Source organism: Vigna umbellata, chromosome 3, assembly GCF_029865625.1.
Source record: "Vigna umbellata cultivar VRB3 chromosome 3, Vumbellata_1.0, whole genome shotgun sequence".
NCBI lineage: Eukaryota > Viridiplantae > Streptophyta > Magnoliopsida > Fabales > Fabaceae > Vigna > Vigna umbellata.
In genome coordinates, this window is record NC_142167.1 from 16,846,578 (window position 1) to 16,863,189 (window position 16,612).

At 31.6% G+C, this 16,612-nt stretch overlaps 3 protein-coding genes across 18 annotated transcripts; 1 reads left to right on the top strand and 2 right to left on the bottom strand.

The window, feature by feature from the left end:
- The first annotated feature begins 593 nt into the window (after positions 1 to 593).
- LOC124839690 (pentatricopeptide repeat-containing protein At2g27800, mitochondrial-like) lies at positions 594 to 6,042 on the top strand. 16 transcript variants are annotated; one of them, XR_015784918.1, is made up of 6 exons: positions 599 to 973; positions 1,161 to 1,237; positions 3,211 to 4,631; positions 4,830 to 4,965; positions 5,330 to 5,378; positions 5,647 to 6,042. XR_015784918.1 is itself a non-coding variant. In XM_088109171.1 (4 exons), the coding sequence occupies exons 3-4, from the start codon at positions 3,298 to 3,300 to the stop codon at positions 4,855 to 4,857; spliced, it is 1,362 nt and encodes a 453-aa protein (XP_087965297.1). In that variant the 5' UTR covers positions 599 to 973; positions 1,161 to 1,237; positions 3,211 to 3,297; the 3' UTR covers positions 4,858 to 6,042. The 16 variants fall into 16 exon arrangements, 7 of the variants coding, with proteins under 7 accessions (XP_087965297.1, XP_047171547.1, XP_087965298.1 ...); XR_015784916.1 differs by having other exon boundaries at positions 4,830 to 5,378; XR_015784917.1 differs by having other exon boundaries at positions 5,330 to 6,042.
- Positions 6,043 to 7,720: 1,678 nt separating this feature from the next.
- LOC124839697 (uncharacterized) lies at positions 7,721 to 8,362 on the bottom strand. Its single transcript, XM_047315599.2, has 2 exons — positions 8,136 to 8,362; positions 7,721 to 8,049 (listed from the first exon to the last, which is right to left on the bottom strand). The coding sequence occupies exons 1-2, from the start codon at positions 8,219 to 8,221 to the stop codon at positions 7,836 to 7,838; spliced, it is 300 nt and encodes a 99-aa protein (XP_047171555.2). The 5' UTR covers positions 8,222 to 8,362; the 3' UTR covers positions 7,721 to 7,835.
- Positions 8,363 to 12,373: 4,011 nt separating this feature from the next.
- Positions 12,374 to 15,478, bottom strand: LOC124839687 (RmlC-like cupins superfamily protein). The gene is made up of 5 exons (XM_047315586.2): positions 15,082 to 15,478; positions 14,454 to 14,635; positions 14,266 to 14,346; positions 13,428 to 13,832; positions 12,374 to 12,987 (listed from the first exon to the last, which is right to left on the bottom strand). The coding sequence occupies exons 1-5, from the start codon at positions 15,440 to 15,442 to the stop codon at positions 12,601 to 12,603; spliced, it is 1,416 nt and encodes a 471-aa protein (XP_047171542.2). The 5' UTR covers positions 15,443 to 15,478; the 3' UTR covers positions 12,374 to 12,600.
- Positions 15,479 to 16,612: the final 1,134 nt, after the last annotated feature.

The following is a 16,612-nucleotide window of genomic DNA, read 5'->3' on the forward strand; positions in this document are numbered from 1 at the left end:
TAAAGTTAAAATTTTTTATTTTTATTATTTTATTATTTTAATATTTAAATATAAACTAATATAAATATACATTATTAAAATACATTAAAAAAATATTCAAAAATAATAAATCAAAATATTAAAATATCTAATAAAATAATAACAGAAACATAAAATTAAAACAAAGTTTAAACGGATGACATCCTTCAACGGATGTCAACATCCATTTAAGTCGAAACATCCTTCTCCCTCCACCACATCCTTCAACGGATGTCATCCGTTTAGGCTTCGTTTGTTAAAAGATTATTGGAAGGATTATTGGAAGAGTTTAGGGTTTAGGGTTTAGGATTATTGGAAGGATTATGACTACGTACGTGGAGAGGAACCACGACAAGCACATTACACCACAAACGCACTGCACCACGTACTGCACCGAAAGCAAGAGGAAAATTGCTTGATAATTCTTTTCACGATCACTGAGCTTTGCAGAAAAATATTTTACTCATACAAGGAACTACGTAGGTTATCAGTGAAATATGTTATAAATGAGTAAAATTAAAAAACAATAATTCTAAAAATTTTATTATGTTTTTGGCCCAATTTTTTTTGTTCCTTCACTCTTTGATTTTGTTGGCCACCAACCCAATCTGGTTTCCTAATAATTACACCAAACAATCCTCTTCTCTTCCAATTTTCTTCCACCGCTCCCATTTCCGGCGTGACCTAACCACCACCGTCTTCAATCTCCGAAGCTCCGCCGTGTCCACCGCAACTTTTATATTCCATTCTCTATCCTCATGAACTCCGCGCCAATTTCAGCAAAGGACAGACCTCCACGTGCACGGCAAACCCCTGACCACCTATCCATCCCGAGAGAAGAGGCGTGAAGCGGCGACGTCAGAACCCCAGGCCGCCGCCTCTATCTCCGGCGAGGCTTCCTGGAGCTGCGGCTAGTTGATCCCACCTTAACCCGAGCTCCCTTGGTGCTGTTCTGGTAATTTGAAACTTCATTTACGCTCTGCTTTGATTTTGGGGCGGAATCAATGTGATGTAAATATTTTTTTTAAGAAATAATTCAAAAATACATTTTTGTCTATCTTTTGATAAGTTTGAGGCAATCACAAAGTGAAGCATGATTTTTATATGATTTTCTTTCCTAATTTTGTTATTGGAAAATGCAGACCCTGGATGATATGGTGAGATATTACAGAATTGCATGTAGGATGTTTGCCCCTGCTCACGATCTGCTCTTGTTGAGGTATGCATCTCTGAGCCAAAGGCTATTGTGCTTAATTTGCATATTTTGACTGCCAAAAGTTGGTTGGACAAGAACAGGATCTCTTGATAGCTTTCAACAAATATGATTTTTAAATGCATTATTTCCTATAGTCATCATTAAATTTATTTCTGAAGAAGTTTACCCATGACTCATTCTTTCCTAAACGAGCACATAGAACATATTCGCACATAGAACATATTCACACCGATTGCTTATTTTGAGGAAAAATTTGAATATAAACTACTAAAAATAACTTATAACCCATATTATAAAATTACATGGTATTTTTTTAGACAGTCCAAACAAAAACAATCTTAAAACCTTTTTAACTAAAAATGCCAAACGAAACTTATTTCTATAATTAATTATAAGTTTACAACATTGAACATAAATCTTTTCTACCTCTAACCCGAACACACTGATATAACAATCTTACCCTCGAAGAATAACTGAATAAGTATAAACAATCCCAATTACTATTGGCCAATCATCTCACCGAAAAAAATTACAATATTGTGATCTGGTATCATCTCAAATTTTATGAGCCGAGTGTATCAACAGAGTATTTGTAACTGATAAACTGTAAATCATAACCAAGTAAACAAAATTTAATTTAATAAATTTCAATTATTTTATCAAAATAAAATATTTAAAAATAAAACAATTTAAAATGATATTAATTTGTAAAAATAATTTACTATTGAAACCCTTGGGAAAACAAACCCAATCTCTTATATATCCCTGCACAACTGGATCAACTGTGACATTGTCAGCCAGTGAATTATCAGTAACTGATTCATCATCAAGCAGTTGTTTCATTTTAGTGGGAATTATCATAGTCATATAAAAAGAGACTCATTGAGACTTTCGGAGATAGTTGAGCAGTACATTAGGTTTAGAGATTAAATATGTTCGTGAGGAAAGTGAGGAAATTGTTTTGTTTTTGAAACCAAGTTTGCGGAAATTAGTGAACCTCTAATAATAAACTCTACTTATAAATTTGTAAGAATTTATTTTAAATAAAAAATTAAAATTATTTATAAATAATATATATATATATATATAATATTATCTTTCTCCTAAAAGTAACACAACACCATCATATAATTCCTCTCAGTGCAATCCTACACCTTCCTTTCTCTTCTAAAAATAATTCCTAATTAGGATAATGGTGAGCCATTAAAATCAATTAAAATCTCACTCATTCCCACCAGTCACACGAAGCACGCAGGGAGGACTGGTCTCCCTTTCTCCACCCAATCTCGCGCAGCTTCTACTCCCAACCTGTTGCAGGTGAGGGCGCGCGACAACGTATGTGACTCGAGTGCGAGCGGTTAGAAAGAAGGAATGACGCAGTGAGGGCAGCGGAAGAGGGGAACCCTAATTCCCTAATCAGCGAGTTTTATTCACTCTCACATACCACACCACTGTTGTTTTGGATTTTAAAAAAATTCCTGAGCTCGCCAACTCGATTGCAAAATCAAGTATGACCCAGTTCAACGATTCTACTCCGATTCTACTGAGTTTACATCAAAATCAAGTTTATGTGTAGAAATGTAAACTTGTGCGAGTTAAAGAGTTAACTCGCGAGTTGATAACCATGTTTGAAACTGAATTTGCATAGATAATGAAGGACTTTTCACTGCATAACTGTTATAACATGTGCCTCGTTCAGTTGTTGGATTTGTATTTTTTTTTTCTTTATAGGATTGGTAATATACTATTTACTTATTCTGTGACTGGTATTACTTTTCCTGTGATTGTAACTGCTCAGTATTCTGATTACACATTATTTATGTTGTGATTGATTATACTATTATTGAATACTTCGTGGACAACGTAATTCCATAGTTGGATAATCTTTGCCAATAATAATTTGTATGTGTGCTTGAGCATACTCGCTCTGCAGATTATATAAAATCCTAATTCATTTGATTAACAATCTTACATAGGTTGTGACCAACAGGTATCAGAGGTTTAATTAAGGTTGTTACAGCAAGCAAGTAAGAACTACCCAACTACACTCACTTTTGCTTTCTATGCTTAAAAATCAAAGCATGTTCTCTCTGACAAGAAATTGCTTCAAGTATCGTACTACCTACTTCAGGAGGAATATCCCAAGTGAAACCATACGCTCCACACTCTCATTTTGCCACAAATTTCATGACCCCAATGAGAAATATTTACTCAGGATTGTTTTTTCTCATCACACCCACAAATTTGAGCGCTCTTCATTCCAAATCAACAGTAGTTGCACTCAATTCCCTGTCCCATTTGCTCCCTTTAGTTCTCCCTATTCAACAAAAGCTCCTTCAAGATCTTACCGAAGACGAGCCAGAAATAGGTTGTTGAAGTCCTCCAAGCCTACCCTAGACCAAGCCCAATTTCAGTTGGCACTGTCCCAACTTCCCCCAAGGTTCACTACTGAAGAACTGTGCTCTGTGATTGCTCAACAAGATAATCCCCTGGTTTGCTTAGAACTTTTTCACTGGGCATCTCAACAGCCACGATTTCGGCACGATGTGTCCACGTTTCATATCACCATAAAGAAGCTTGGTACGGCAAAGATGTTCCAAGAAATGGATGACATTGTGAACCAACTGATTGCAGTTCCTTTAATTGGTTCAGAGGCATTGTTCAACACAGTTATATATTATTTCACTCAGGCACGGAAGCTTACTAGAGCTGTCAATGTGTTTAAGCACATGAAAAGTAAAAGGAACTTAATTTGCTGTTATAGGCCCTCTATTAGAACCTATAATATTCTTTTTGCTGCATTTTTGGGTAGAGGAAGCAACTCCTATATAAACCATGTGTATATGGAAACAATTAGATGTCTGTTTAGGCAAATGGTCAATGATGGGGTCAAGCCTGATATTTTTTCATTGAATTCTATGATCAAAGGTTATGTGCTATCTCTTCATGTTAATGATGCATTGAGGATATTTCATCAAATGGGTGTGGTTTATGATTGTCAGCCCAATGCGTTGACATATGATTACTTGATTCATGGCTTGTGTGCCCAGGGCAGAACAAATAATGCCAAAGAGTTATTTAATGAAATGAAGACCAAAGGTTTTGTTCCTGGTGGTAAATCTTATAACTCGCTTGTCAACTCGTTGGCGCTTGGTGGAGAGATTGGTGAAGCAGTAAATTATCTGTGGGAGATGACCAATAAGCAAAGGTCACCTGATTTTATTACATTTAGGACTGTACTGGATGAGATATGCAGACAAAGAACAATTCAGGAGGGCATGCGTTTTTTGCAGGAGTTGCAAGAAAATGACCTTGTAGATGGGCATGCTTACAGGAAGCTTCTTTATGTGCTTGAAGATGACTATGGGAATTCAGTAGGTAGAAACAATGGAATTGAGTGAGCAGAGTTTTTTTCAGTCACTGTAAATTCCCATTCTTTTATCATTGTAGTTGGCTGTTTATTTAGTTTTAAAGCCATGAGATATTACATGTATTGTATAGTAGGGCACATCCAAATGATGGTGCAAGGGCTTTGTGAGACTACCAATTTTTTATCATGTGGACTCTTTATCTGATATCAAAATTTGCTTTGCAGAAGGAATGTGAATGATAGGACTTTTTGATGAGGTTCGGATGCCATTAACAGAAAATGACCGTAATCCAATACTAATTGACATAAAGACTCATTCTCAAGATACTCTTCCTGCTGAACCGGAAGGAAGAAATGGAAGGTTTGCTTATTTTTGTGTCCTTTCATTTCATTATGTTGGATATGAAATGTCATCTTAATTTATTGGATTGAATCCGTGTGTTGATCTTATTTTTAGCAAGCTTCAATTTATGCTTAACAAGTATTTGTAGGACGATTTGGTTGCTGATTATTACCCTTAATTTTTTAACTTATTTATGCTACATGTTACTAGATCATTCACTCTAAAGTTTCCATGATGACATATTGGATTCATCCACTATGAAAATAGTCTGCTATAAAAGTTTCAGCTGATTAGGGAGTGAAGCATGACATTTACATGATTTTCTTTCCTACTTTTATTATTGGAAAATGCAAACCCTGAATGATGTGGTGAGATATTACAGAAATACATGTAGGATGCTGACCTCTTGCTCATGATCAACTCTTGTTGAGGTATGCATCTTTTGAGCCAAGGGCTAATGTGCTTAATTTGTATATTTTGACTGCCAAAGTTGATCTGGACAATAACAAGGCCTCGTGATAACTTTCACCAAGTATCACTTTTAAATGCAATATTACAATCCTTTACACTGACTCGTCCTTTCCTAAACACATACTTGCACACACATTCACATCAATTGCTTATTTTTTTTTTAGTAAAAACTTGAAATGTTGACTCGATTATTCAATGATGATAAGTAAATTTTGATAAATTTATCAGTCACAATGAGTAGCAGTTGGATTGCACTACATGCCCTTGTTCACATGGTTGTCTTTGCTTCATGTCAAATATGAATATCCGAAAGTTCATTCACGTTTTGGAGAAGATAAATTTGCACATGATCATGACTGACTAAAGAATCAAATTTGTTCTTGCCTTGGAGAGTAAGAAGCCAATGCTGGAAATGTGGACAAGGTTTGAGAGATCAAAGGATTAAGCATGTAGATATTCATACATGTAGGATGACTTTTATATGGTACATATGTTTGACTATGTTTCGTTGTATATTTTGATGATCCACCTATATGATTGTGTTGTTTTGTGAAAACTATATATATACACTTAGGACAAGCTTCATCCCAATGAGACAACCTATTTAGTATTGCCAATTGCTAATCTCAGCTTAAAATTAATGAATTCAGTTTTTCGTATTTATAAAATTGCTAACTACTAATTTGCATATTAGTACTTTTTAAGTAGCATTTTATTAATGAAGAACATTTCTGTTATTTGTTTTATATGGTTCAATTAATACCTCATTGTCTCATTTTTTTAGTTGAGTTGGTCAAGTTTAATAATTATGGTAAAAATAACTAATTAACCTTAATCAAGGAGTCTGGTTTTCCATTAGAAGAATTTTATCTGTTGTTTTTAGAGACATAGGGTGAATTGTAAATAAAAAGATATTGAAAGCATTTTATTTTCTTTACTTTCAATATTCTTTTGTGACTCTAAATTTTGTCTAATTCTAATCAGTGGTTCATGACCGATATAGTTTGTTCATATCTGTTTTAACAAATTTGAGTCTTCATTTTTAAGAATGTGAGATTTTTTTAGTGTGTCTGACATAAAAATTTATGATACTTGTGTTTAATCATTCAATAATATCTTTACTGAATTTGTTTAAATTTTTTTCTGGCTGAAACGATAAAATATCATACAGATTACCCCTACTTAAAATACTTTTTTTGTTTTTAAATTAAATTGCTTTTATAACACAGTTTCATCCTCCAAATTACAAATAGAACGATAAAATTAAATTGCTTTTATAACAGATTAGCTTTTCACTTTGAGATTTTTTTTTTTTAATTTCATTCAGACAATACATTCATTATTTGAATTCACTATCATACTCGAATATGGTGTTTCCCAGTGAATCTTAGATTTATCAGACTAAATAAATTTACTATCAAATAATATGTTTGACAAGCAAAATACAATTTAATTGGTTCTGAATATAATAGAATTTACAGAATTTACATGTACATGGAAATGCATTTATTCCAATCTTACTAATCAATTTTTTACTTATTATTATATTTTCTGTACTAGAAAATAATATTTTAAAAATAGTGAGATTTATTATTTCAATATTCAAATATTTTAATATAAATAGTTTTATTATAATTGGTTCATTATTTTAGAATATATAATCTTTCTTGTATTTTTTTTAGAATTTTTTAATTTTTTTAAGATTTTTTCTCTTTGATTGTCTGATTGAAGAATCGATACCATAGGATTGATCTTTGCGACAAACTCTTTAATTTGGATGAATTAGTTTTTTTGTTCGCATAAGTTGAGTTTTAATATTTTTTATTGTCTTTTTTTGTTATTTGTTACATGAGAATCTTTCTTCACTTGCATGTCTTTTTAGTTATATATATTAATCTCTGTTGATAAGTGATCATAATAATATGTCATAATTGTTCTTATAATGTTTTTATATGTGTATAGAGTATCTTACTTCTAAGTTTGACTAGTTAGAGTGAGCTATTGAATCAAATAAGGGAAGCTAATTGTTTTGGTGTGTGAGTTTAATAAATATGATGTTTTATGTTGATGATTGCTTTTATTTTGAGAATGAAATTGGATTGTTTTGAATTTGATTGATGTGTTTAACCGAATTGATTTGGATGGTTTGAATGATAGATTTGTAATTGATTGTTTTTGCTTGGTAAAGAAAAAACAACCTAGTTGAAGATTTACTCATAAAAATGACTGACATACCGGTAAAAATCAAATTCTTATCAGACACCTGTTCTAACTTGATAATCAACTGTTCTAGAAAAACAAATAAAAAAACGTCTTTTTTTATATCAATAAAACAAATAAAAAACACGAGATCAATTCAACAGGGATACATAACAGAGTTCAGAAACAGTGGTAATCTGAGTGAAGAACTGATAAGGCTATGCAGCTTTTGCTGTTAAACCAAGGTGAATACAGAACAGATCATGAACTATGATGTGACCAAGATCTCCATATTCTTCAGCCATGATCACAGAAGAGGTTTGAAAGTTTGTGATGAGGGTACCCTTTTGTTGATGCTTTGCATGCACACCCTCTCTGGCCACTGATATCTGCTTCTTCATGTTCTTCCTCCGACTGTCATGATCTGCTATTCTGCAGCACCAAAAAGTTAAGATCATGAATTAGAGAGAAAGCAAAGAAAATGGAAGACAGAGTTGAGAAGGTTGAATTTCAGATACTCCTTAGAGAAAGAAAGAGGATTGGTGACTCCAGAGAGACAAAGTGGAAGTCCATGAGTAACACGAAGGTTGAGCATGAACTGCATTTTGTGATCGGATTTCAGAGAAATTGAGAGAGAGAGTGAGAGAGAGAGAGAGAAAGAGAAGAGAAATGAATAATATGGACAAAGTATTCAGTTGTGAGCATTTGTGTGACGTCTCTATTCTCTTCTCCACACGGTGTCCTTTTTTTTAAACTCTGAATATTACTATTTTATTAATTCGGATAATTCAATAATGGCTACATTTCCATTATTTTTTAATTATATAATTTAGAACTTAAAATAATTTTAAATTTGTGATCTGAAAATTAAAAATAAGTTTTGAATTGTGCAACCAAAAGGTTTTTAAATTAGAATTGTATAATTCAAAAGTAAAAAATGACTTTAAAATTACATAACATGCAAAATGAAACAAAATCTTTTATGAGAATATGGAAAGGAAGCTATTGAGATACATAAACAAATTGCCTTCAATAATGAGTAAAAACTATTATTTTAATATAGTTTTTGTATATAGGTAATTTTCTATGTAAAAAAGTTCTTATTTATATCGAAAAATAATGTTTGTGTGATACAAAACTCCTATCTCTAATTTTCTTTTTAATCACTTTTTTCTCCTTTAAAATCTCATGTGAAGGACAGCAAGTCTGGAATAAAAGTTTTCATCCATGTCAAGGTTACTTTTGTAAATTTGTTTTAAATTAAAGAAATAAATTAATAAACACAAAAATAAAAATACTAATAATTAATGATAAAAGCGGCATGTTTAAAATAGAATAATAGCTTAGTAGTTAAATAATATGTAAAAGTTATTATCACAAAAAATATACATCTTAGAATAATTAATTAATAATTACACAATATAAATGAGATATTGAAAAGTTAATAATCAATATTTATTATAACTAGAGAATGAAAAACATATTAAATTAAACATATTTTCAAATTTCAAATTTTAAATCATAGTTTTTGTTTTATGAATAATTTTTTTAGTTTTAACATTCAGGACTTAACTTCTGGAGAAAAGTATATTAAAAGTGTCATTTAATTTAAGTTCATTTAGTTTTAATAAAATTAATTTAATAAAAAGCACAATTGCATTGAATGAGTTACCAATTTAAAAGATAAAATCTCGGTGATAAAAAGTCAATAATTGAAATTTATCGTTATTAACAGGTGAAAAGGAAAAAAAAATTAGATTAATTTATCTTTTTAATAACATTTTATCCCAATACCTTAATATATAAAAGTAAAAAGGGATAGACTAAAGGATTTCCTTCTAAAGTTAAAGATATTTTGTAAATACACATTGAATAACTAACTAAATAAATTAGTAAATATACACAAAAACTATTATTACGATTAATATTTTTGAAATGAAAATATGATGTTCAAAAGTAATAATTATTACCGAACTAGGAAATGAAGAGACATAAATTTAATTTAAACTTATTTTAAATTTTAAATTATAGTTTTCAAATTACGGAGAATTTTGTCTTAGTTTTAGTATTCACGAAAATTCAAAATTTTATCATATAAAAAGTAAACAAATCTCCCATAAACAATTTTCATCCAAAAGGTTACATTTGTAAATATATATTAAACAGGTAAATGATTACACACATAAAAAACGACAACAAAAAAATTAATAATTGAAACATGGAAATGTGAGATTGAAAAACTTATAATTAATATTTATCCTCGTTAGACCTATAAAATAAAATTTCTTAAGCTGAAGTAAATTTCAAACTTTAAATCGTAGTTAAGGATGATTTTTTTTTAGAGTTCTCAAAACGGGTAATCCGGCCCGATCTGACCTGACCCATCACGGGTTGGTCACTTAGTGAGCCAACCTAACCTGACTCATTTATTAGTGAGCCAGAAAAATTCGAACCCGCCTTGACCTACCTCGGGTTGACGGATAAATGGGTTGGCTCACTAGTTCACTTAATTACAAACTCTCTATAATACAAATCTAAACAAATTTCACTCCCAAATTTCAACTTCCAAAACATGGGTGTTTAATTAATTTTGAAAATAAGAAACTTAAATAATTTTTTCAAAAAAAACAAAATAATAAATATTTTTTTTATAAAATTAAAATTAATTTTTAATAAAATAAAATTAGGTAGGTGGGTTGAAATCTGATCCGCATAAAAAAAATACAATTTTTTCTAACCCAACCCGGCTCAAACCCATGGTGGACCGGGTTGGCTCGTAGGTTGTGACCCATTTTGACAGCTCTAATTTTTCTTATTTTTTGCATTTGTAGTAACTCTAGATTTTTTTTGAGAAAATAATACTAAAAGTATTTAATTTAGACTAATTTAAATTATTTTTATTCTAATAAATTAAATTAAATTAAAAAAATTGAATTATGTAATGAAAATGTCACATTTAAAATTAATAATTTGCACGTATAACTATATTGATGTATCTTTTCAATAAAATTAGAATAAAAAACTACATTTAATTATTTTCTTATTTTATAAATTATGTAATTTCATAGTGATTTCTTTCGCATAAATTAGGCAATTATTTTCTCCTTATGCTTGATTTGTTTTATAATGTTTAATTTTTTAATTAACATTAACTTATTTACTAATTTGGTTTTAGGTCTTCCTTTTTTTTTCTTTAAAATGTTTAATATAATTCGAACAGAGTAAAAGAAAATTTACAATATATTTATAATTCTTATTTTATACATATATTATAATGTTTATCCAATAAAACAAGCACAAAATTTAATTTTTCCTTTGTTCTTGTCAAACATTGAAAATTTTCATTTTTGTATGTTATAGTGAGTTATTTTATAAACGTAATTTTTTTATTATGCCTAACAAAAACAACAAAAAAATACAATATCTAATTGAAAACAAGTTGCAACACTTTTAATTGTTTTTCTTAATCTTTTCATATATTGTTTAGTTTTATGAATTCTTAAATTTATTTACAATAAAAATTTCCAGAATTTAAGGTAGTTAAAATATATTTAGTTTTATTATGATTCAAATTTATTTTAATTATTTTAATATTATATTTACTACTTCTCTAGTAAAAATTGATCTCATCCACTCATTATTTTAAAATAATTGATCCAATGATTATAAATAAATAAATAAATAGTGGTTCACCCATGCACCACGTATCAACCTCGCACTCGCACATGCCAATGCCGTAACACATCACGTGCTTCTCATCTTCAATTCTGCCTCGTGTCTTTTTCTTCATTTATTTAGACCCGTACTTCATTTTTTTATATAAATTTTACAGCATAATTGATCTGAGAGAAATTTCTCATAGTACTTTTTTAAAAATTAAATGCTTTTTTTCTCTTATTCATTTTTTTAAATTATCTATTTTAAGTATTTTTTTAGAAGAAGTATATTTTATTTGACAATAATCCGATATTCATAAAGCTTTTACGACAATATTTTTTTTTTTAAATATGGTTTTGTTTTTAATTTTTAATTTTTAAAATTATTCCTTTTTCTTAACTTATGAACTTTTATTTATAAAAGTACTTCAATTTAGTCGTCTCAATCAAATTTTATTAAAATTATTTAAGATTTCAAACAATTTTCTTAATCAATATTAAAAAATATATATTATATTATTATTAAATTAAACACTATAATAAAATAAGTTTGATACTTTATTCAAATACTATGTCTTTAAATCTACACATTTCAAAATTAAATGAGTATTATGAAATGTTCAAATACTGTCTTTAAATCTACACATTTTAAAATTAAATGATTATTATGAAATGAGTTTGATAAGTCACTCAAATACTCTGTCTTTAAATTCAAACATTGTAAAATTAAATAGCTAAGTTGGATTAAAGTTTCGAAAAACTAATTCTAATCTAATTTTCACTTTTAAGATAAAAAACATATTTAATCATTTCTTTTATCATATTTTACTTCTACCGTGAAGACTAATAATATTAATACACACATTATATAAAAGAAAATTAGTGTAATTTTTTTTCTACATAAATATCATTACTGTCACATAGATGTTTTTAATGTCAAATAATGTTTTCCTATTTTATAACACACATTCAAATAAAATAAAAGGTAATGTACAAGTCATATTTATCAGAATCAAAAGCTCAATAAAGCAGGTGCATGAACAGAAAAGCAAAAACCAGCTCTTTCAGAAAGCACACATGAATGAATTGAAAGCAATGCAGAAGAGAATTTGAGAACACTAACACACATATCTCAACCAAACAAACTCAACACAAAACTCAAAACAGAGTTCCTCTAGATACTCTACCACTACCACAAGCATATTACAAAGCAAATGATCTCTTAAAATGCATTCAAAACCATATAATTAGCAAAGCTTCTGATAGCCTTTAGCAGCATGTGTACTTGTTCTTGCTCTTCTTCTTCCAACTTCTTCTACCATGGATCTTATGGTGGTTCAGACCATGTTGACGGAAAGATCACAAGTTCATCCTGAGGATCAAGGGCACGCCGCAAAGTGTCTACACTCACCCCAAGCGCCGCCGCAAGCTGAGGCCCCAGCATGGTCCTAAGAATTGACACAGAGCCAGCCAGAAACAGTGGCCTGTTCTCTTTGGCAGAGGTAGAGAAGCCAAAGAACTCTAAGGGTCCATCCCTTGATGCTATTTGACACAAGGGGAATGATTTTGGAACAACAAACACGTCCCCCTGTTTGATTTCAGTGCTAATTGCTTTGCTTCCATTTGGATACACTATATGAAGCTCCCCACAGCCCTTCAGCACTATGGTATACTCAGATGCCCTTGGATTCACATGAGGTCCCAACATGGATCCCTGTTCATCAAAAGTCCATGTGACAACATCTCAATCAACCTACATGAATTGTTAGGACAAAACATATCTATAGTACTATATAACTATACTATAGTTCTGTACAAGTAGTATCTGTGTTGTTCTCCAATAGCACATAACTTAGTATAAACTACATGTAATGTTGTAAACCTTTTATCAGGATGATTATCAATTCTGATTGCAGAACAACCAAAGGAACTAAAAGAACTGAGTTGAGTTTTATGGATATTCAAATGCTAAACTAAACCAAAATTTGAAATTTGTTACTAAGAATGTCAACAAGTACGAATTTGGATTCTCTGTTGTTTTTATGTCCTTTGCTGAGGGTTAAAAATAGATTCACAGTTTTAAAACATCAAAATCCGTGTATATATTTTGAAGACACAATGACAAAATCCAAATTTTAAATACTGCAGGCATACAGCTTTGAGATAGACATAGAAAAGGCCAGTGTCAGGTTTGGTGAGTGGAGAATACTGCACTCCATCCAGTGCCTTGCTCCAACCATAATCGTTTCTGAAATCAGATATTTTGTCATAGAGATTTGTTGCCTTGCTCCAATCAACACTGTTTTTGCTCTCTGTCTTCTCATTCACCTGGCCAAATACATTGTCCAAGAGTTTTTCCCACGAACTACTTGTTTGCTTCTTCTCTTCTTTTTCTTCTTCTTGGTCTTGCAGCATTTTGTTCAGTTGTTGTTGCTCTTTTTCTTCCTTCTTCAGTTTAAGGAATTTAGTCCCTAAGCTAGGTGCATGAGAATGATCCATGTACATGATTGGCCCATCTAGTTCCTTATAAAAGATACTTTCAACCTCCATTCTTGATTCCTATAATGACAATTGATTAAGGAAATTTTTTACTATTTCTGTGTATTGTTCTGGTTTTATATAATGCAAATGCATGATATATATCACTGTAGAATATAATAGAGTTTGATTTCTATGCGCATTCAGCTTAATATTCACTATCAGTCAATAAAAAATTATGGCTGATGTGCCTTTTAAAACTATTTTACGAAAAAAAATCAATGAACTTACCACACTAAACATGTTAATTTGTGATTAGATAATCATATAATTTTTTTGTTACTGTCATGCACTTACAGTGTGAAGAAATATTTTTTAATACCATATTCAATCACGTATCAATCATGTATAACAAATGATAACTTTTGTGAAGAATGATTTCTGATTGAACCAGAGTAAAAAAACAAATACATGGTCCTGCATGCCAATGAAACTCATGACTGTATCAGCTTACATTAAATGCAGTTTCAAGAGTAGCTGGTCCGAATTCAGAAAACAATGAGTGTGAATTGGCTCCTCCACCAATATAGAAAGACTGCATGGCCAAGGCAAATTGAAGAATGTAAAAGCTTAGTCACAAGATGGCACAAATCCAAAACGAAAGTATAGTGAAAGATGTGAAATTGTGATGGATGCATGTACATGGAAGGTATCTAATCCCAAACTTGTAGAAGGGTCAATGCTGCAGATGATGTGAAGTCTCTGACCTTCCTCCATGTTCACAAAATAAAATGCTGAACCTGATGGAATCACATACACATCCCCTGCCTTCAATCTCCTTTCCACCAGTTCATCATCATATATGAATCCCAAATTTGCTTCTCCTGCAGAAATTTCAAACTTAACTAGCAGTTTCTGTAAGGAGATAATGTTTGAGGCATTTTTCAATCTAATGTTTAGAGCATAATCAAAGTAGTTTAACTGAACAATATGATAATCTCACAGCTTCAATACATTATAACAAAGTGAAGTTTTGAGATGATATTAATGGTCTACCACACTAATGTTGCATCAGAATTAAGTGTGTAGTTGTGACCTATGTCAGTATAAAAGCTTTTACTGTTACTATACATATTTTTCATCCCCATGATTAATTTAACTTCTGAGAATCAAACAAATTTACCACACATACTAATCATCTCCAAAATCAAATCTTTCACTGGATTACTTAAAAGGGGTTATGACGTTTATCTGGTCTTGTTGATATTTTGTAGTTCCTTTATATGATTTAGGATGAAAAAATGTGGGATTTGAGAGATGGTACTAATACCTTTATGGATGAATATGATGAGATTGGAGTCAAGGTAGTGAGGGACGAACAAGGAGTTTGGTTCCATAGTGATGAAGGCAATGTGCATGTGCCTATCTAAAAGCCTCCTACAAGCACTTTGGGTTTTCAGCACACGCATTTCCCCTGCATCAGTCTTCACCATTCTCTTAGGTTTATGCATCAAGAACAAGTTGTCTTCTTCACCTTCAGGGATGGCCATTGCTCCATGGCACAGAAGAACTGAGAGGAAGAACAAAAGGGTAGTTGTGTTTCCCATTACACATGCAATTTGAGGTGGAAGATGAAAGAAAGAGGTGGTTTTTGAGTGTGAAGAAAATACAGAGACACACGTGTCATCCATGTGGAACTTGGAGGGATTGCTGGCGATGTAATGTGTAGACAACTTGAGTTTTAGTAACATCGGATCAAAGAGACACACACAATGTCTGCTCCAAAAATTCTGACATCAATGTTTCTTATTATTTCCCTCCAACTTTCAGATTCAATTCTTTTCAATAACCAAAACTAACAACTAGTAATAATTATCGATTAAAAAAAAGACATCAGTCACTATATCATGTACAAAAACTATATTTAAATTAATCTCCCTTGTGTTAAATACAACTCTATTTATAATAGAAGAAATATGGGCTAAGCCCAAAATACAAATGAGAAATAATAACAAACTAACTAAAAGATAAAAGATATAATATATCTAACACTCCCCCTCAAGCTGGAGCATACAAATTATATGAACTAAGCTTGGAATAGATGAACTCAGTGTTGAACTAGATGATTTGTCTTCAAGAGTGTGAGGCAAATATAGATGGACTAACAACAACTTGTGAAACTTCAAAAGTGGATGAAGGAGAGCAGTGGTGGACAATGACAAGCTGCAAGGACTGATTCCCAATCAATGATGTATGAGTGACGGGATCAACAGTAGTAGCTGAAAGCTAAGAGCTACAAAACTGCAGGGACTACACTAAATCCTCATCAATGATGGATGGGTGACGGGATCAACAGTAGTAGCTGAAATCTACAAAACTGCAGGGACTACACCCATATTTATGTGACTTGCAGTGTATTGGAAACGTACTCCCCCTTAGTGTGAAGGTGGAAATGTGAAAAGATCACAGTTGCTGAACCACTAAAACAAAACAAAATATTAAGTTACAATGCTGAAACAAAGGCATCAAAGATCCAAAGACATGTTGGAGGTCCAAAATTCTTTGCTGGACAACTCCCAAGTGGTGATACTTAGCAGTGTATCACAAGAAGATCGGGCTAAACTCTAGCCCAAGAAGAACTGACGCAGTTGTCTGAGGCGGTAGCGACTGCAGCGGTGACTGCTATAAAACTGTAGGGACAAAATTGCCATCACTGACTGATGGGGCCTGTAGTGGCTGGAAGCGACAAAACTACAGGGACTGCCATCACTAACTGTGTGATGGGGGCCTACAGTGGTTGGAAGCACACGGCGCCTGGACAGCGGCACACGGCTGGACAGCGGCAAACGGCCGGACAGCGG